This window comes from Dreissena polymorpha, chromosome 1, assembly GCF_020536995.1.
Source record: "Dreissena polymorpha isolate Duluth1 chromosome 1, UMN_Dpol_1.0, whole genome shotgun sequence".
Taxonomy (NCBI): Eukaryota; Metazoa; Mollusca; class Bivalvia; order Myida; family Dreissenidae; genus Dreissena; species Dreissena polymorpha.
The window spans coordinates 78,187,685-78,210,288 of NC_068355.1; the positions used below are offsets into that span (position 1 = coordinate 78,187,685).

Genomic DNA, 22,604 nt, shown 5'->3' on the forward strand with positions numbered 1-22,604 from the left:
GCAACACAACTGTTTGTTTTGATCATTTCTATGTTATTGTGTGTGATATATGTTTTAATAATACTTTGTATTTTGACTCGGTACAGCGTATAGATTACTCTCATATTGGCTTAAACCACTGGCCTTTCGATTAAAATGCAATAACCTTTACCACTTAGCCATATGTATCATTACACTATGCATTTGCATTATTTGTCCCCTACTGGTTTCACCGGAGGGGACTTATGGTTTGCGCTCTGTGCGTCTGTCTGTGAGTTTGTCTGTGAGTCTGTCTGTCACACTTTTCTGGATCCTGCGATAACTTAAAAAGTTCTTAATATTTTTTCATGAAACTTGCAACACGGATAGATGGCAATCTGGACATTATGCACGTCATTTCATTTTGTTCCTACGTCAAAAATTGTGGTTGCTATGGCAACAAAAAATAATAATCTGAAAATGGTGGAATTTCTGACAATGGTGGAGCCGGTAGGGGACCATATTGCTTGACAATAGCCTTGTTTAACTTGTTTCCCTTCCAACTGCACAGTGTTCTATTTTATTTTGAATCTGTGATATAAAATGGTAAAATTGTCATTTTACAATCTGATCAAGTCCCCTTAAGCCTCTTATTTCGAAGATTATAAATCATTTCAACAGTAAAAAGAATCTTATGAAACTGATAAAACTTTTAGGATAACTTCCGAACAATTTGCTTGCAGATGTATTGCCAGATTGTTATGCTTAATTGAAGAAATGATTATGTCAAGATTTATTAAAGGTTTTAGTTTACCAAGATAAAACTCCAGTATTTAAGACTTTAATCGTTCAAATAACTTCGTTAAATAATAATTTTGAAAATGTTTATTGCATTCAATTTTTAATGATTTCTTCAATCCAGTTTAAATCTCCCTACTACTGTCACTAGCTTAATTAGGTCACGCTAACAGGGATCAATGACTTGTATCATAAATTCACATTGATAATAAATTCACCAACTTTCATAATTTTTCGTTTGAAAGTGTGAAATGTTCATTTTAACCATAAAAGATGTGCATGTTTTATTTCAAGCGTACAGCTAGTAATATGTATTAGGATTTTGAACTGGTTTACACAATTGAGTCGTGTTCTGAGAAAACTGGGCATAATGCATGTGCGTAAAGTGTCGTCCCAGATTAGCCTGTGCAGTCTGCAATTGATATTTGGCACGCATGTGTATCTCATGGAGCTGCACATTTTGAGTGGTGAAAGGTCAAGGTCATCCTCTAAGGTCAAAGGTAAAAGAACATGTATATTAGCGGCACAGTAGGGGGCATTTTGTTTCTGACAAACACATCTCTTGTTCTAAAAAAAATGATTACAAATACAGTCTTGACTGAGATGGTTCGTGAAAAAGAAAGAAAGATCCATCCCAACATTGTCGTGGTTATTTTTGTAGAAGTTTAAAACGTTCATAACATTTGTTATGATTCTCATAGCTGTAGATCTCACAGTTGAAGGTAACATATGGCATATTTTGAATTGTTTTCAATTTGTGCCTTAAGTGTGTAACAGTCATCAAGATAGTGGATTAACCTTATTTGTGGACAGATTGACTTTATTTGTGGACAGATTTTTAAATCAAGTTTGTTGATTTTAAAGCTGTTAGTACAGCTCAACTGATATGACACAATTGAATCATAAATCCAGCATGTGATTTGAGTGTTGTTCACTGTTGGTGTAGTGGTGTGGTAAATGTAGTACAGAATTAATATATACAAGAACTGAAATGAGGACTATATCATTCAACGTATGCATGGTCTGGCATTATATAAGCCGCATTGTTGGAAGATTGCGCAGAATGCATTTGCGTTAATTGTCGTACCCAGACAAGCCCTTGCTGTGAGCACAGCCTAATCAGGCACAGCGATTTGAAAATGCCCAATTCAGAAATGTACTGGTACCAGCATCATTTGGGAATATAAGTGCAAGCAATCCTGAAATAGGGAAAATGCATCATGAAATTTTTATATTTTGAATTATAGCTCTTTTCAATTGCGTGGTACTTCATTGCACAAACCAGTTTAAGTATAATTTAATATGACTTTTTGCTTTAAATGTTATTTCAGTACTCCTTAGGCTATAGTATTGACTTTAAGCCAATCGACTACTGTAAAATTAAAAAAAACTCTCGCAGTCAGGTGCGTGATTCCCATTAGGGGTTAAAAATGCCCGGATGAGGGATGTAGGCAGACAAAATAAATATTAAATATAGAATGTTCTAATTCTAAAAAAAATTCACCTAGAAACTTTTTTTTGAATATTTCAACCCTAACCCTAAATCTAAGAATTGTTCTTAGACCATTTTGAGTGATTTTTCTATGACAATTTTTAGTTTAAAAATGTGCTTAGAAAATAAAACAAATCTAGTTTGTAAATTAATTCTGTTATTGACAAAAACTAGTTAACATTTACAATAGGCATTAGTTTCCTGGCGCTGTGGTAGGTCATCTGCTTAGGGATCATTACAACACTGGTTTAAACACTCCATGGTGACGGCTTTTTTTTGTTCATTTTTTTGTCAGTCTAGAAAAATTAGTTGAGACTATTAGAAACATCTAAGATTTGTAAGCAATCATATCTAATGACATTTGAAATATGCTAAAATCTGCTAACAATTCCCTTAAGGTAGCACACCTCTAATGGGCTAATATCCAAATATAATTTAATTAATTATTTTCCTAATCAGCATCATTTCACTGAACTACATGCAAATTTGTAGGTAGGCTTTCCATGGTTTTTAAAAAAATATACTGATTTTTTCAAACCCACCCTTCAGCTCGGCTTTTGTCCAGTTTATTTTCACCCCTGGGGTATATAAAAGTTCAATAATTCATTCAGATTTCCAAATATGGGCATGCAGTTGGTGTGTACAGATGCAGTAAAGGTGTTTAAAGTTTAAACAAGATGAAATAAGTATTCTTTTACAGACATTTATTTTTTACATTTTTTATCTATGGAATAGCGCCATGAAATGTAAGTGATTTCAGCCAAGTAAAAATTGGGTCGATTAAAAACAAAGTGTCATAAAATTCAACATAGTATCATTTAAGTTATATTTTAAACTATTTTTTTTATAGAAACACTATATACAGTAAAAAAACCAAGAAATAGACAGATTTACCGTTTACTTTTTGAAATAAAAATGCAACATGCATTATTCGTATTTTCAGGAGAAAATTACCCAATTTAGCCATAACGTTGTTTTAATTGTAAAAATTGTAGGATGTTCGTACAATTTTCAACATATTTGACAATAAACATAGCTTATATGCTATATTAAATCAAATTACGTTAGAAAAGAAATAAAACGCGTCGCAAAAAGTATGCGATTTCTGCAGGATTCGAACCTGCGCGGGAAGATCCCAAAAGGTTTCTAGGCCATCGCCTTAACCACTCGGCCACGACAACTTCACATCAGTGCAACCTTAAATTAGATATGCATAAGTAAACAGTTAAAAAGGCTCGTCTATCTTTGAAGAAATGGCGAAATCATATTTGTCAGATGATAATTGGATCAAAGTCAATATTTATAGTGAAAATAATGTATTCTAAATGAATTAGGTAAACACATATCAAAATTCGAAGTTTGAAAAAAATAAAATGCATCTCTCGGAAATAATCGATCATTTAAGATCGGCAATGATCGTAAAATAAATCGCGGGAAATCATTAGAGGTGCGCTCACTTTAAATCATGGATCATGGAACCAGATGTTGATTAAATTATCGTAGTGTAACACTTTTTTCATAAATGCCATCATTCCAATAAATATGTTCCTATTAGTATCATTGTTTGCTAATTTTTTTGCATACATATATCAGTTATGTGTTTTTAACAAAGTGAATCACATCATATTTGCTTTGAGATAATATACTTCTTCAATGTATTATTTTTAACAGAAAAATAATTGTCTTGTTTCTTGCAGAAGACTGTCAAGTTTTTTTAGAACTTTAATATCGCTCAACTTTGTGATGGCAAACATTTAAAACAGAAATGTCTACATTACATGCATGTACAGACAAGTGTCTAAAGCCCCTCTGCTATTTTAAAAATAGTTGGCTGCATAATAATTTGCCCAACAGGCATAGATACACTACCTCATAAATGTGTGATGATCATGTTGTTCTGATCAATCGAAATAAAAATGTTCATGATTGTCTGTCAAGAGACCTGTTATAAGATTGATGCTTTGAAAATACAATGTAGTCCGAATGTGTGACACTATATAAAAAATACAAAACCCTTTTCAAATATTTTGCAGAAAAAAAACCCACACCTTTTTGTCATAAAATGTACTATAAATACCTGTTTTACTTATAAAAAAATTGTTTAAGATAAAGATAATTGTGGAAATGATTGTTGATCATCATAACTATACATTATCCAGGTAAGACGTTCAATAATTTAATATATTATGCAATGATCTTTACTACTGTGTTACATGTTGTGTTTGATTTCATCCTTTTAAAGTAATTTAAACCTGCAAATGCATAATTATATTAATGAAATGTAATTTTGCTATCCAAACTCACCCGTGTTTATTAAAATGGGCATAGTCTGCTATAGTTTGTTTGTAGATATTTAAATGCTAATCAAAAGGTCCTGTCTGGGGGCGGGGTTAATCTGAGTTATTTGGCAAGTGGTCAATTTTTCAGTCTTTACCAGGCTTGGAAATTGTGTCATCGTAACTTATATTTTACAAGACTGGATGTCCTGTATTAAATCTTGAAAATGTAATCGGACTTTAACCTTTTTATCATATTTTTTAATAGGTCCTATGTCTTAAACTAGCTTATTTCAGGCAATTAATTTGAAAATATAAAAGCAACAAAAATACCATTGAGATATATGAGACAAAATGTCATTTTGAAAATGATAATTTAAAATTAAATTCTATAGAACTTAATGATTATACATTTTCTTTAATAATTAACTGGGCCAAATAATACTATCGTCATCTTCTTCGACTTTATCTTCATATTTTCTGAAACTTTAAAGCATCATTTAGCTAGATAATTTAATTTTGTGGCATGTCTGGCAAGTTTACAAATATTAACAGGCTAGATACTAGACATATATTGACTGGCAATTTCATGTGAATACGCGAACAAGTGATCCAAAATTATTAATGTCATTTTTATGTACATGAAGTGAAAGATAGCAATATCAAGCCTTAATCTAGAAAACAAATGAGCTGCACTTTGAGAAAAGGGGGTTTAATATTATTGGCATAGTATATTATGTAAATGGCAATTATAAGTTGAAAAAATGATACAATTTTGTTGAAAATTGACAGATAATTGTATACACATAATATTGTAGTCAATCGTTATTCATTGTAAAAGGACTATAATTTTATCTTTGGAACTGAATTCTTTCAGAACTTCAGGTATTTGTTTGGTTGGTTGGGTTTTTATGTTGTTTTTGATGTATATGTAATATAAGGACATTTACTTTGCACTCACAACTCAATTTGCTACTGTATGTTATTGTTTTCTTTTCTGAACATTATACTGTAGAGGGTAAATTTCTTTTTATGCCCCCGAAGGAGGGCATATACCGGTAGTGATCACACTGTTTGTCACACTTAACGTTTAGGTTTTGAAAAATGCTCATAACTTCTATGTCTCTTCAGATGTCACCTTCATATTTGGTATGCATGTATATGGACAAGGCCCTTCCATGTGCACACAAATTTTGACCCCTTTGAACTTGACCTTGAACTTAGGGTCCGCGTTTAGGTTTTGAAATCTGCATTTTGGTTTCGAAAAATGTTCATAACTTCTATCAAAGTGTTTATCAGGGGCTTTGTCATCCTATGTAGACAGCTCTTGTTTGATAATAGTATAGTGCTTATCTGAGAGATTTTTATATTTAAAGAATTGCTTGATGAAAACTGAGAATTAAATTTAAATGTTGAATAATTTTGTCTGAATTTAAAAAATCATTGTTTGCAGCCATGTTGGAAAACAAAAGACAAATGTTTGCATTATGGGATTAAGTGCCTAATGATTTATGTAATTTATTACAACTGGCATATCATTAGTGGATCCAAAAATGGTATTCACCTCAAATTCTGCAAATTTTCATCAAGAAAATCATTTATTTGCTTGCCAAGTGAAAATTTCATAGTTATGGCAAATTGGGAAAAACACAATCATATTCTCTGTTATGTTCATGAAGTCACGCCCACTGTCAGGCTCTTACCGGTATGCAGGAGTTGGCGATGAGTAGAATATTATAATGTAACTGATAGACAGACAGAGAAAATGACTGGAATGATTGGTTTATCCTATAACTACTGCCAGTACTGGTCCACCCAAATTGATTGAAATATTGTAGCTGATTTCTAGCCTTATTTTAACTCTGCGCTTAATTCATTTGCATACAATTATATCCCATATAAGTCTGTGAAGTCTGCACAGGCTAATCAGAGATGTCACTCTCTGCCTTAACTGAATTTTTGTTAAAATGAGAATTAAGGAAAGTTTCAGCATACCGCACAGGCAATACTTTATATTCATGTTTTAAGCCCTGTTTTCTTAGAGCTAAGCTCAATTGTTTTCTGTATTTTCTTAACAACACTGGTGTATTGTTGCAGTTCCACCGCAATGTTGAGGGGCAGGCCATCAAGGTGGGCATCTGTGCCATGGCCAAGAAGGTTAACTCGAAGCCCATGAAGGAGATACTGAGACGTCTGTCCAGATTTGAGCACCTACAGGTACATGTAGCTTTGCTTGGTCAGACTGTTGGTGGGCAACCTGTGAATCCAGTCTGCATATTGTTCCTTAGTTAACCCATTTATGCCTAGTGGACTATCCCATCATTGTAAATTGGATCAATTAATTTCCAAAATTAGGGTTGTCTATAAATTTATATTTATTTCTATATTTAGAATATTTCTTACAGAAATTCCTTTAAGCAAACAGCACAGACCCTGATGAGACTTCGCATCATGTAGCGTCTCATCTGGGTCTACGCTGTTTGCCAAAGCCTTTTGTCTAGACGCTAGGCATAAATGGGTTAATAAACGCAAGTGACTATGATCATAGTGAGTTTTTGGTGTGCTTTTGTCCTTATTGTAAGTGGTGCATTGTCCGAGCACCAGAGGCATTTCTGGTCAATTAGTTTAGGTATCATACTTATAACATCCAACAACTCAACCCACTCCAAATGTTGAACCATAACAAGGACATTTTATTTTCCTCCACTCCTTTATACACTATGATCCAAATCCACAAAACAACAATAATGATAATGAGGTATGCAATGCGATTACAAACCATGAAGTTTTATGTACAAATTAAATGAATGCTTTCAGTGGTTCAAGCCCTGCTGAGGGTTGCTCTTTTTTTCCTTTTTACCTTACCTGAGCACAACCTGCTATATTGTGAGCTTTTGTAATTGCCTTTTGTCCGTCGTCCCTCGTGTGTCATCTGTCGTCAACATTTTGCCTTGTGAACACTCTAGAGGCCACATTTATTGTCTGATCTTCATGAAACTTGGTTAGAACATTTGCCCCATTGATACCTCAACTGAGTACGAAATTGGATCATGCTGGGTCAAAAACTAGGTCACTAGGTAAAAAAAAGAAAAACTTTGTGAACACTGTAGAAGTCACATTTGATGCCCAATCTTCATGTAACTTTGTCAAAATGTTTGTCTAATTGATATGTTGGTTGAGTTCAAAAATGGTTTAAGTCTTTTGAAAAACATGGCCGCCAGGGGGCAGGGCATTAATCCTTATATGGCTTTAGAGAAACCTTGTGAACACTCTAGAAAGTCACAATTTTTGCCCAATCATCATGAAACCCGGTTAAAACATTGAATTCATTGATATCTCGGAAGAGTTAGAAAATGGTCCAGTTGGTGAAAAAACATGGCCGCCAGGGGGCGGGGCAGTTTTCTCTATATGTATATTGTGAAAACATGTGAACACTCTAGAAGTCACATTTTTGGTCGAATGTTCATGAAATTGGGTCAGATATGACAGTTGAGTTCGAAAATGGTTCGGATCGGTAAAAAAGCATGGCCGCTGGGGGGGGGGGGGGGTCATTTTCCTTATATTTATATAGTAAAAACAGCTTGTGAACACTCTAGTTTAGCATATCAAGGGAAGATACTGCAAAATGGCTTTTGAAAAAATATGTTGAATTGACAGAGTTGTCTCCATTTTTAGCTCACCTGATCCCTTTTAAAATTGTCCGTCATCTGTCGTGCATCGTCAACATTTTGCCTTGTGAACACTCTAGAGGCCACATATATTGTCTGATCTTCATGAAATTTGGTCAGAACATTTGTCCCATTGATACCTTGACTGAGTTCGAAACTGGGTCATGCTGGGTCAAAAACTAGATCACTAGGTCAAAAAAAAGAAAAACCTTGTGAACACTGTAGAAGTCACATTTGATGCCAAATCTTCATGTTACTTTGTCAAAATGTTTGTCTAAATGATATGTTGGTTGAGTTCAAAAATGGTTCTGGTCCGTTGAAAAACATGGCCGCCAGGGGGCGGGGCAGTATTCCTTATATGGCTATAGAGAAACCTTGTGAACACTCTAGAAGTCACAATTTTTACCCAATCATCATGAAACTTGGTCAAAACATTGGTTTCATTGATATCTCAGACGAGTTCGAAAATGGTCCAGATCGGTGAGAAAACATGGCCGCGAGGGGGCGGGGCAGTTTTCCTTATATGGCTATAGGAACACCTTGTTAACACTCGAGAGGCCACATTTATTGTTCAAACTTCATGAAATTTGGTCAGAAGATTGGTCTCAATGATATTTTGGATGAGTTTGAAAATGGTTACGTTTGCTTGAAAAACATGGCTGCCGAGGGGCGGGCATTTTTCCTTATATGGCTATATATGGTTATAGTAAAACCTTGTGAACACTCTAGAGGCCACATTTATTGTCCAATCTTCAAGAAATTTGGTCAGAAGATTGGTCTCAATGACATCTTGGATCAGTTCGAAAATGGTTACGTTTGCTTAAAAAACATGGCTGCCAAGGGGCGGGGCATTTTTCCTTATATGGCTATATATGGCTATAGTAAAATCTTGTCAATTCTCTGTCTTCCGTTGTGCTCATAAATATCTGCCTTCTTAATACTGTAGCGGCCACATTTATTGTCGGATCTTCATTAAACTTGGTCAGAAGATTTGTCCCAATGATATTTTGGAGGAGTTAAAAAATGGTTCAGGTCTGTTGAAAAACATGGCCCCCAGGGGGCCATTTGTTGTTCATTCTTCATGAAACTTGGTTAGAACATTTGTTCCATTGATATCTTGGGCTGCAAAAAACAGGTCATTTCTTTTTATCTCTTGTTTAATTTTATTCTTGTTTTCTTTTAGGTCCAATTAATGTTTAAATTTATCAATATAAAGCACTTAATGACAAGCTTCAATACATGCAAAAATCTGTAAAAAGGCCCCGATAATATATGCACATAAATTTCGAAATTTATAGCCGTAAATCCTAATGAAGTGTAAATGTTCACTGCTGAAAATCCTTATTGTGAATTTGGGATGATAATTGAGCGTGAAAGGTATCAGTGTACCTGACAGCATGCAGCAAATCTTTTGTTCACCTGAGATCATATCAGTCGTCAGTCATGTTTTTGCAGGTAGTAAAACAATTGGTTGAATAAACCTTTACTGCTGTAATGCTGTGGGAACATTTTCTTTTATTGATATTGTATGTCGTTAGGCTTAATGTGAGCATATGTTAATATTACATCATTATGCCAGTGTCTCAATATAGGTGTAACTGATTATGTGGCTGTTTTTGTAGATGTATATCATAATTATCTTCAGACAGTTGCATCATTTGTTACATGTAGCAATCACGTGCCCAAGTCATTATTTGCTTTTGGAGGCTGAAGTCAGGGATCATATTTTCCCGCAACATCAATCGGTCCGGATATAAATGGGGAAAAGTATCAGAAAATGTATATCTGAAAATGTATATCCGAAATCATGACAAATTACGTTAAAATATATACCATTGGTTTTGCCATTCAAGGTGGTATAATACATGTACAAGTAAAATTCCCTTAGGCATTTTTTTTAAACGGAACGAGTTTTCTCAACTGGTTTTATCATTTGGTATTTTATTGTTGTTTAGTGTGCTGTTTTATCAGACTTTTTTCATCATTGTCAATATTATTAATCTGTGTAAGTCTATACCGATGTTTTAAATTGTTGTCGACTCGATAATAGCTTACAAACATGCACTGAACCAAACAAATGTCTGTGCGTAGGTTGGCTACTGACAACAACAAACCAAATAATTAAGAAATAATTTGTTGTCAAATAACCCACGGCCGATAGTTTAGATGCGTAGGGATTTAATCACGAGAGCGAAGCATTTGAAACCACGCATCTAATTTTCCGGTCGTGAGTTATTCAACAACAAAGTATAAAGTACACGAATTATTTCGATTCTAACACGGTTTTACTAAAGATTTATTTAATGTATTTTATTTTTCTTGTGTACTATTTTATGTTAAGTTCCGCCCATTAAAATAACTTTCGGCTGTTCTGTCAATCAGATCCGCGACTTTCATTCATAATTATATTAACAGATTATTACGCTGGTGGAAAATGTATTGGCATGTTTTGTTTAGTTACAGCGCGTGCATTCAGACGCGTCTTTTCGGATGCGTCTTTAATCCGCTGTTCACTAGTTTTTGATTCTTGGTCTGACATGCAATAAACCGGTCCTGACCGGTTTAGAAACTGCAGCGAATGGTTTAGCACACCTTATCGAGATAAGAATGTCATTAGGGTGTGTTAGCATGTACACTGTGTAATCCATTTCATGACATGGGAATTTTAATAGCAAACAGAATCGGACCGACTGTTTAGGATTTTCAATCGGTCTTTCATGACCCCAATCGGTCTAGGACCGACAAAACCGAAAAAAATATGATCCCTGGCTGAAGTTACTATATAACAGGGTCATTTATTGAAATCACTGTAAATACTATGATCTATAAATTCTAATGAAGTTAAATATCAGGTGTTTGAGAGGAAAAAACATTAAGTGCAATAATATTACAATAAAATCAGCAATCTTAGTCAAGACTGGTAAAAAGTCACCATGAAACATTTGTCAGGCAACAGTGTTTCCAGGTGTTGACAATGATCATAAAAAGTGTATCAAGTATTAACGCTTTAATGCTATTAACAATTATCATTAAATGTCTGTCAGGCATTTACGCTTCAATGCTGTTAAGGACCATCATAAAAAGTCTGTCAGGCAGTATACACTTCAATATTGTAAGCAATGATCATGAAAAGACTGTCAGGCATCTACGCTTCAATGCTGTTAACAATGATCATATAAAGTCTGTCAGGCATTTATGCTTCAATGCTGTTAACAATGATCATACAAAGTCTGTCAGGCATTAATGCTTCCGTGCTGTTAAGGACTATCATGAAAAGTCTGTCAGGCAACTACTCTTCAATGTTGTAAGCAATGATCATGAAAAGTCTGTCAGACATCTATAGTAACGCTTCAATGTTTTAAGCAATGATCATAAAAAGTCTGTCAGGCATCTACGCTTCAATGTTGTAAGCAATGATCATACAAAGTCTGTTAGGCATCTACACTTCAATACTGTTAACAATGATCATACAAAGTCTGTCAGGCATTAACGCTTCATTATACTGTTAAGGACTAACATAAAAAGTCTGTCAGGCATCTACGCTTCAATGCTGTTAAGGACGATCATAAAAAGTCTGTTAGTCTGCTATGCTTTAATGCTGTGAACAATGATCATAAAAAGTCTGTCAGGCATCTACGCTTCAATGCTGTTAACAATGATCATAAAAAGTCTGTCAGACTGTTAAGGACTATCATAAAAAGTCTGTTAGGCTTCTATGCTTCAATGCTGTTAACAATGATCATGGAATGTCTGTAAGGCATCTACGCTTCAATGCTGTTAACAATGCTCAAAAAAGACCATCAGGCATCTACGCTTCAATGCTGTTAACAATGATCATAAAAAGTATGTCAGGCATTTACGCTTCAATGCTATTAACTATGATCATAAAATGTCTGTCAGGCATTTACGCTTAAATGCTGTTAAGGACAATAATAAAAAGTCTGTTAGTCTTCTATGCTTCAATGCTCTTAACAATGATCATGAAAAGTCTGTCAGGCATCTACGCTTCAATGCTGTTAACAATAGTCATACAAAGGCTGTCAGACATTTATGCTTCAATGCTTTAAATAATGATCATACAAAGTCTGTCAGGCATTTATGCTTCCATGCTCTTAAGGACTACCATGAAAAGTCTGTCAGGCATCTACGCTTCAATGCTGTTAAGGACAATCATAAAAAGTCTGTCAGGCATTTATGCTTCAATGCTGTTAACAATGATCATACAAAGTATGTCAGGCATTAATGCTTCAATGCTGTTAACAATGATCATACAAAGTCTGTCAGGCATTTATGCTTCCATGCTGTTGAGGACTATCATGAAAAGTCTGTCAGGCATCTACACTTCAATGTTGTAAGCAATGATCATAAAAAGTCTGTCAGGCATTTATTCTTCAATGCTGTTAACAATGATTATACAAAGTCTGTCAGGCATTAATGCTTCAATGCTGTTAAGGACTACCATAAAAAGTCTGTCAGGCATCTATGCTTCAATGCTGTTAAGGACAATAATAAAAAGTCTGTTAGTCTTCTATGCTCCAATGCTGTTTACAATCATCATAAAAAGTCTGTCAGGCATCTACGCTTCAATGCTGTTATCAATGATCATAAAAGTCTGTCAGGCATCTACACTTCAATACTGTTAAGGACTATCATTAAAAGTCTGTTAGGCTTCTATGCTTCAATGCTGTTAACAATGATCATAAAAAGTCTGTCAGGCATCTACACTTCAATGCTGTTAACAATGATCATAAAAAGTCTGTCAGGCATCTTCACTTCAATGCTGTTAAGGACTATCATTAAAAGTCTGTTAGGCTTCTATGCTTCAATGCTGTTAACAATGATCATAAAAAGTCTGTCAGGCATTTACGCTTCAATGCTGTTAAGGATTATCATAAAAAGTCTGTCAGGCATCTATGCTTCAATGCTGTTAAGGACGATCATAAAAAGTCTGTTAGTCTTCTATGCTTCAATGCTGTTAACAATGATCATAAAAAGTATGTTAAGCATCTACACTTCAATGCTGTTAAAAATGATCATAAAAAGTCTGTTAGTCTTCTATGCTTCAATTCGGTTAACGATGATCATAAAAAGTCTGTCAGGCATCTACACTTCAATGCTGTTAAGGACTATCATAAAAAGTCTGTTAGGCCTCTAATGCTTAAATGCTATTAACAATGATCATAAAAAGTCTGTCAGGCATCTACGCTTCAATGCTGTTAAGGTCAATCATAAAAAGTCTGTTAGTCTTCTATGCTTCAATGCTGTTATCAATGATCATACAAAGTCTGTCAGGCATTTATGCTTCCATGCTGTTAAGGACTACATTGTATCATGAAAAGTCTGTCAGGCATCTACACTTCAATGTTGTAAGCAATGATCATGAAAAGTCTGTCAGGAATTTATGCTTCAATGCTGTTAACAATGATCATAAAAAGTCTGTCAGGCATTTATGCTTCTATGCTGTTAAGGACTATCATAAAAAGTCTGTCAGGCATCTACGCTTCAATGTTGTAAGCAATGATCATACAAAGTCTGTTAGGCATCTACACTTCAATGCTGTTAAGGGCTATCATAAAAAGTCTGTCAGGCATCTGCGCTTCAATGTTGTAAGCAATGATCATACAAAGTCTGTTAGGCATCTACACTTCAATGCTGTTAACAATGATCATACAAAGTCTGTCTGGCATTAACGCTTCAATGCTGTTAAGGGCTATCATAAAAAGTCTGTCAGGCATCTAAGCTTCAATGCTTTTAACAATGATCATTAAAAGTCTGTCAGGCATCTTCACTTCAATGCTGTTAAGGACTATCATTAAAAGTCTGTTAGGCTTCTATGCTTCAATGCTGTTAACAATGATCATAAAAAGTCTGTCAGGCATTTACGCTTCAATGCTGTTAAGGATTATCATAAAAAGTCTGTCGGGCATCTACGCTTCAATGCTGTTAAGGACGATCATAAAGTCTGTTAGTCTTCTATGCTTCAATGCTGTTAACAATGATCATAAAAAGTCTGTCAGGCATCTACGCTTCAATGCTGTTAACAATGATCATAAAAAGTCTGTTAGGCATCTACACTTCAATGCTGTTAAGGACTATCATAAAAAGTCTGTTAGTCTTCTATGCTTCAATTTGTTAACAATGATCATTCAAAGTCTGTCAGGCAGTCCTTACCTTAGGTATAACAGCAGTATTGGAGTACCTGAAAGAATATGAAGTCTGTTTAACAGTTAACAGGTCATGTAAGTATGAAGGTGTGTCTCTATTTATTATTTTGATCTATAGCTTTAGAATCTGTCAAAATAATAAATAGAGACACCTTCTCACTATTTACCAGAATCTGATTTTAAAAGTGGAATATAGTGGATTATCAGGTGATGAATAGAGATGGGAAAAAAGTAAGTATGCAGTTATTATAGGGGCCTTTTTACATTTGCAAATTTTCTTTGTAGTTCAGATATTTGTGAGTTAACACTAATACTGAACATTAACCATGCTCTAAAATATCCATTATATAAATCTTATGACAATTTTAAAACCAGATAATTATAAAACGTTGCAGTGTGAAACGATTGAATAATTTGGAGAGTTCTTTTGTTGTCCTTATATTTTGTGATCATACAAGGATTGCTTATATAAAGTTTAAAATACGTTGCTCATTGTATGAGCGCGGATGGCAGAGTGTCTCTGCGAAAGACTATTACTCCAGGGGTCAGTGGTTAGAGCCCAGTTCAGGGTTACATCTTTTTCTTTGTTTAATTTTATTATTGTTTTTTTACTTAAGCTTTTTAGATTCAATGTTTACATTTTTCAATATAAAGCAATTAATGACAAACTTCAATAAACCGTGACTCCAATATAACGCGGATGACTGGGTCCATGCCACGCAACAGTGTTATAAACGGACAGCGTTATAAGTTTTGAGCTTATTTATGTAATTGGGCTATAAAAACAGGTATAGTATATCCTATAATATAGGTCCTGTGTATTGTCATGCTGTGTTGTCATCCGCAAATACATGCATATAAACCGAATCGAACGATAATTGTATACATACCGCTTTTCTAATTTGCACATTTATCCGATAATCCAATATAATTACAACATCACTTACGAAAAAATAATGTTAAACATTTATGACAAGAAATATGTTTACGAATTTCGTTAACCAATTCATATGCCTACGCCATTTTTCAGAAAAATTAGTACAGTGCATTATTGGACACAGCTTTCATTGGACGAACGATTTTAAATTTAGATTGAATGCAATACGATACATGTACAAAGAAATATTTTATTGTGTCATACGCAGCATGTAAAAAACGTGCTTTCCGTGGACTTTCTGATAACTGGCACAAATTTAAGTGCATCTCTGTTAACAATTACACTGCGTTAGCATGTAAATAAATCGTCAAGATTTTTTAATTTATTTTTCGTATACGTACTGAAACATTAAACACACACAAAGATATTTTTATTTATCAAGCATGTGTAGCATATAATAAACGATAACACACTTACACAGCCATAGTTTATACAATGAAATACAATACACGATAAATACAAAAAATAAACAGGTAATCGATTTAATCGTTTAACCTCGTTTAATTGATTCAAATCAGTTAAACGAACGGATAAAGCAATCAAGCTGTGATCGCCAGCTTCTTTGAATTTTCTGAAAATACATGAAGTTGCATAACATGGATTTGAATCAGAAATGGAAGGTTGGAGAAAAAACGGGATCCAAGGACCCCCCGCGTAATATTGGACACAGCGTTATAACGGACCGCACTATATCGGAGTTACAGTGTACATGCCAAAATCTGTGAAAATGTCCCTTTAAGTCTGGTTGATATGGATGTGTTGGGGTATTGATCAAGTTGGGATTATGCTTAATTATGCCTAAAAGGGTTGAAACAATTTAAATAAATGTTGTTATGAGTGACTTAGTATAGGCTTGAATAGGCTTTAAACACACCAAATAATGTCAAAAATAAATGAAAAAAAAATAAAGGTGGGTTCCCAACTCGATCATCCCAATCACCAAAATTTTCCGACCAAACCTGACCAAGCTCGACTAAAAAGGGTATACACAACTTCTTCTCGACCTCTTGTCGATAACACACGACCCCCACACGACTCATTCATGACGTCCACTCAACCATCTTTCCGATTTCCGCTCGATCATCTCGACCTATACAAGAGCCCTATACGATCTCAGCTCGACCAAGTGGACCTCAGCTCGATCGCCTACAGATCTTCACACGAGATGGCCGTACAAAGATGTACAAAGTCGCGAACGGTCGTGTATTGAAACTTTGAGAATAAAAACTTCAAATATTGTTGTTCCCTAATCATCATGGATTTGTTTTACTAGTTTTAGCAGTATCAGTCGCCTTTTTGCCATTTTTTGGCATCTTTGGATGTTTACTCGTCCGATTCTAAGAAAGTTACAAGAGACAAGCACGACGTTTTGCACGTGAGTTTTGTTTTAGTGACATGAGCTCGTGTATGGTCGACAAGCAATCGGGAAGTGATCGTGTATGGTCGAGTAGCCGTCAGGTAGCAGTCTAGTAAATCTGTACATCAAATCGAATAGAGGTCGAGAGGATCGTGTTGCGATCTAAAATAACTCTGGTAGAGGTCGAGCGGATCGGGTAGAGATTGTGTAAAAGATGTCAATCCGATCGCCACACTATCCTTCACTATAAACTCGATCTTCTACTCGACTAATACACAACCACTTGCCGAGCGCTTCTCGATCCATTTCCTATCGCTACTCGATATTTTTTGACATGTCAAAAAATATTGGGTAGGAAGCCCGACCAATGCCGACCTACCGGACCGCCCCCAATCACACATTCCGACCGAACCAGACCAGTACCCGACCCCTTGGTCGAGCTTGATCGAGTTGATCTGATCGGCAGTGGTAACCCAGCTTAAGATATGGAGGTTGCTGCCCTTCAAAATTCACCCCTAATGGCCTCTGAAAAAAATCCTGTGGAAAGCACTGCATGTGTGTTTTTAACTAGGTCACAGTGTCAAATCTAAGAACATCCATATAACAACTCTTAAGAGCCTCATTTATGACTAAATATGGATGAATCTTGGTCAAAATGTTTATCAATACAATTCCTAATCCATGCTTGAATTTGGGTCAAGTGGGGTTAAAAAATGGCCACCTGGTCAAGTTTGAGACAATTTGTTTTCCTTAATCTCATGTGAGGGCAATCATGGGCACCTTGTTGTCAATGTAACGGAAATAATTTAATGTTTATATGAGTTGCACTGAACCTGCTTCAGAACTCTGATATTACATTTCAGATTGAAGTATTGGATGAGGAGACCATCGTTCAGAAGGCAGTGACTGACTGGCCCGTGGTGGATGCTTTCATAGCTTTCTTCTCGACCGGTTTCCCTCTAGAGAAAGCCATCGAGTACAAGAACCTTTACCATCCTTATGTGGTCAATGACTTGGAGGCCCAATATACACTCAAGGATAGGTAAATAAATCTTGGTATCTTTGTATTGCCAATAGGCATTAAAATATACTGTTTTTATGCCCCCAGATCGAAAGATCGGGGGTATATTGTTTTTGGTCTGTCTGTCATTGTATGTGTTTGTCTGTCATTGTATGTGTGTGTCTGTCCCAAAACTTTTACCTTTTGCAATATTGATGATATCTCCTTGATATTTGGCATGCATGTGTATCTCATGGAGCTGCAAATTTTGAGTAGTGAAAGGTCATGTAAATGTCATCCTTCAAGGTCAAAGGTCTAATATATGGCTTCAAAGCGGAGCAGTAGGGGGCATTGTGTTTCACAAATAAAGCTCTTGTTGAAATAAACAATAAGAATACTGATTGCTACTGTGATTATATGACTGAGCTGACCTTGCCTTGGACAAATGGATTGTCTTACAAATTCCTTGACAGATTGTGTTTCATTATTTAAATATGTATCTTGATTAAGTTAACTCTGAAGGGCAGATCAATTAGTAAACTGTGCCAGATTATAGTCAGGACAAATACAATTATCAGCTTGTGGTTGGCACAAACAAATGTAAGAAAATGTAACATTAGTATTACTGCAACAGCATAAATGTTTTTTATGCCCCCGGATCGAAAGATCGGGGGCATATTGTTTTTGTTCTGTCTGTCTGTCATTAATTAATTCATTCATTCATTGTATGTGTGTGTCCCAAAACTTTAACCTTTGTTAAAGTTTTGCAATAACTTTTGTATTATTGAAGATAGCAACTTGATATTTGGCATGCATGTGTATCTCATGGAGATGCGCATTTTGAGTGGTGAAAGGTCAAGGTCATCCTTCAAGGTCAAAGGTCAAATATATGGCTTCAAAGCGGCGCAATAGGGGGCATTGTGTTACTGACAAACACATCTCTTGTTTTTTAAAGAAAATACATGCAAACTAAATTCTGCTGAATAGATTTTGAAAATGTTTAACTTTGTATGGCATGTTTTGAAGCATATGCCATATATGTTGGAAAACTGGACTGAATAAATACAGGAATTAAATGTTGCCAACATTTATGGATTTTTTGTCAAAACGAAAATGTAGAGTATTTTCAATCTAGGATTGTGTTGTCCAGGCCACCTTTCCTTACCAATTACATTTCAAGATAAAAATGATTATCCCTTACATTTTCGTTTCCACGCTTTTAGCAATTTGCAATTTAAGGTGCATTAATCTGTTTTACCTTGTTTACAAATACATTTTTAGTTATTGGTAGGACCAGCCTCAGCACTAAGGAATTACATTTTTAACCCATGTCAAATATTCATCGAAATCCAACATGCCACAGGAATGTCAATTTCTTAATCCTATTACTACACCACATGTCAACAGGAAATTAGTATGGGCTTAAATGCCACTAGCATGAAAAGAATAATAAAGAGCATTAACAAAAATGTGTTGCTATCTGGTTGATGCTGTGATTTTTTTTCCATTAAAGTGAGAAATTTTACTTAAGATTCACCCCAGCATGAAAATATTTATTTTCTCAGTTCATTGAGAAAAACTTGTGGCTGTATTACCAGTACTCAAAAAGCAAACAAAGATCCTGTATTTACTGGCTTTGTACTTCAGTTGGAATTGAAACTAAATGGATCAGGAAACTGCAATAAAGGTGAAGGGATAATTTCTGTGTCTGCACTATCATTAGACTAGAGGCCATAATTAGTTTCCAACATCAAGGTTTGGGGCTTTCTGCTGGCATCTGCTAGTAATCACCAAGGCCTGAAATAAACAATGTTGCAAGGCATATGAGAAAGTCATAGTAGAGAGGCTCTCTGGTAATGAAGTCTTATCATCTAGCTTATAGCAGTGATGCCATATGGCAAAGAAAATGCAGTATTGTAACTTTAAATCATGCATTAATAACATTTCATGTTTTCAACTGTAGGCATTTTTATGCCTCCCTTCGAAGAAGAGGGGGTATATTGTTTTGCACATGTCGGTCGGTCGGTCTGTCCGTCCACCAGATGGTTTCCAGATGATAACTCAAGAACGCTTAGGCCTAGGATCATGAAACTTCATAGGTACATTGATCATGACTGGCAGATGACCCCTATTGATTTTCAGGTCACTAGGTCAAAGGTCAAGGTCACAGTGACTCGAAATAGTAAAATGGTTTCCGGATGAATGATAACTCAAGAATGCTTACGCCTAGGATCATGAAACTTCATAGGTACATTGATCATGACTGGCAGATGACCCCAATGATTTTCAGGTCACTAGGTCAAAGGTCAAGGTCACAGTGACTCAAAACAGTAAAATGGTTTCCGGATGATAACTCAAGAATGCTTACGCCGAGGATCATGAAACTTCATAGGAACATTGATCATGACTGGCAGATGACCCCTATTGATTTTCAGGTCACTAGGTCAAGGTCACAGTGACTCGAAATAGTAAAATGCATGTTTTACAAACAGCCCTTGTTACTGTTTTCAGCACAATTAAATGTGTGGTTCTATTTCTTATGATAACCTTTACATTACTGACACTGATGTTGTGATGATGCTCATGATTACTGTTTACAATAATATGTATATATGCTAAAAACATTCAATTGAAACTTCCTATATGTCTTCAAGGTTATCATGTAAGATTAATGGCCAATACCCATCAATGTTACCAGCTTTTTGTTTACAGAATTATGACCTTTTTGTACTCAGACAAAGTTTTATGTCTAGGAGACCATACTGGTTAAGGTCATTGTGCAAGTACATACATGTATTTCTGTATCTACTATTGGATTTAGAATATTCAGCTTAAACTTGGCATTTGTCTAATGGGTCATAATATAAGATCAGTAGTTGATCCCAATTTCAAATAACAAGTAAGAGCAAAGGCAGTATGGTAACCACACTGTCCTGACACTGCTCTTGTTACTGTTTGAATGCCAAACTTTAGATACACATGTTTCATATAATAGCTAGATTAATTTCATATATTATGATGGTATGCCAGCTTACAAATTTCAGCTTGTTAAGTGCTATTCCAATGTTACCCCACATGTTTTGATAGTGTAGTTCTCGTGTTTTTTCACATTAGGCGTATACGATCCTGTGAAGGTTAGAATAGCACCTTAGGATATTATATTTGTTATGCACTTGAGTGATATGTTCATTGTTCTCCTTGCAGACGTGAGGTGTACAAGATCCTGGTGCGGGAGGGCATAGAACATCCCCGCTATGCTGTCATGAACAGGGAGGAGGAGGAGAAAGGTTTGCTCTCCATTTTAGGGCTGATATATCTTAGCCAAAACATTTTACAGTGGCATATGTATGGCTTGTACCATATTTCACTCCCGGACATTATACATAACATGATCATTGGAAAAGTATTTATCCCCACGCTTTTTGAAAAAAAGGTGGGGATATTGTGGTTATCTCCGCCGTCCGTCCGTCCTTCTGTCTGTCTGTCTGTCTGTCTGTCTGTCCGTCCGTCCTGGCCACTATCTCCTCCTACACTAAAAGCACTAGAACCTTGAAACTTACACACATGGTAGCTATGAGCATATGTGCGACCCTGCACTATTTGGAATTTTGATCTGACCCCTGGGTCAAAAGTTATAGCGGTTGGGGTGGGGCCGCGTCAGAAATTATCACTCATTTTTTTAGGTTATTTTACATTTACTTCTTTATTTCTACACCGATTCACTTCAAATTGATACTGGACCTCTCTTATGACAATACGGTCAATCTCAACCATGCATGGCCCCATTCCCAACCCTGGGGCGCCCCGCCCACATAGGCCACACCCACCAAAAATTTCCATTTACTATAATTTTTTCATTTCTACACGGATTCACTTCAAATTGATACTGAACTTTTGTTATGACATTAGGGTCAATCTCAACTATGCATGGCCCCAATCCCAACCCTGGGGCGCCCGCCCACATAGGCCACACCCACCAAAAAATTCCATTTACTATAATTTTTTCATTTCTACACGGATTCACTTCAAATTGATACTGAACTTCTCTTATGACATTAGGGTCAATCTCAACTATGCATGGCCCCAAAACCAACCCTGGGGCCCCGCCCACATAGACCACACCCACCCAAAATTGCCTTTACTATAATTTCTTCATTTCTACACTGATTCACTTCAAATTGATATTGAACTTCTCTTATGACAATACAGTCAATCTCAACTATGCATGGCCCCATTACCAACCCTGGGGCGCCCCGCCCACAAAGACCACACCCACCCAAAATTGCTTTTTACTATAATTTCTTCATTTCTACACCGATTCACTTCAAATTGATACTGAACCTCTCTTATGACAATACGGTCAATCTCAACTATGCATGGCCCCATTACCAACCCTGGGGCACACCTAGGTCAAACATATGGCGTGGGGATACGCGTCGGCCTCTGCCGCGCCATTTCTAGTTATAAAATTATTCTCCTTGCTTAATATTCGAAGGTTTTGTGTTTAAATGCTCTCAGTTAAATAAACACCTTGTTAATAGTTTTACTTCAATTCTTTGATTGGGCACTACCAAGAAATTTTCATTTCAAATTTTTGATTTCAAATTCATATGGTTTATTTACATAATCTCAGATTTAATAAATTAAAGAATTGAAGAAATAAACTTTCGTTTTCTCCGAAGGAGCTTTGATAGTCTGGGATCTGATGCATTATTTTATACCCAAGTCCCCTTGGTATAAAAAAATTGATATGCAGAAAGTCTTTCATAACATCTAACCAAGCAAAGTACAAAAAAGCCTCATGAAAATCAATGCAGTGATAGTTTTTAGGGGCTGAATTAATATCAAACTGTGTTTTATACCAAGCTCTCTGTAAAGTATACTTTCAAAGTGCTCGCAAAATAAACTTATTTAGATAACAAATTTGCCTGTGGAAATATGTTTATTGAAATGG

The 22,604-nt window shown here is 35.6% G+C and overlaps 1 protein-coding gene across 16 annotated transcripts in view; it reads left to right on the forward strand.

The window, feature by feature from the left end:
* LOC127836381 (inositol hexakisphosphate and diphosphoinositol-pentakisphosphate kinase 2-like) overlaps positions 1-22,604 on the forward strand; it is a 139,226-nt gene that overhangs the window by 32,276 nt on the left and 84,346 nt on the right. For all 16 annotated transcript variants that reach the window (XR_008028743.1, XM_052363089.1, XM_052363080.1 and 13 more), the window contains 3 exons: positions 6,622-6,741; positions 17,514-17,692; positions 20,855-20,937. Coding sequence is in view for 15 of the 16 variants with exons in the window: in XM_052363089.1 (XP_052219049.1) it covers positions 6,622-6,741; positions 17,514-17,692; positions 20,855-20,937 (382 nt within the window). In the remaining variant the exon portion in view is untranslated. The remainder of the gene's footprint in view (positions 1-6,621; positions 6,742-17,513; positions 17,693-20,854; positions 20,938-22,604) is intronic.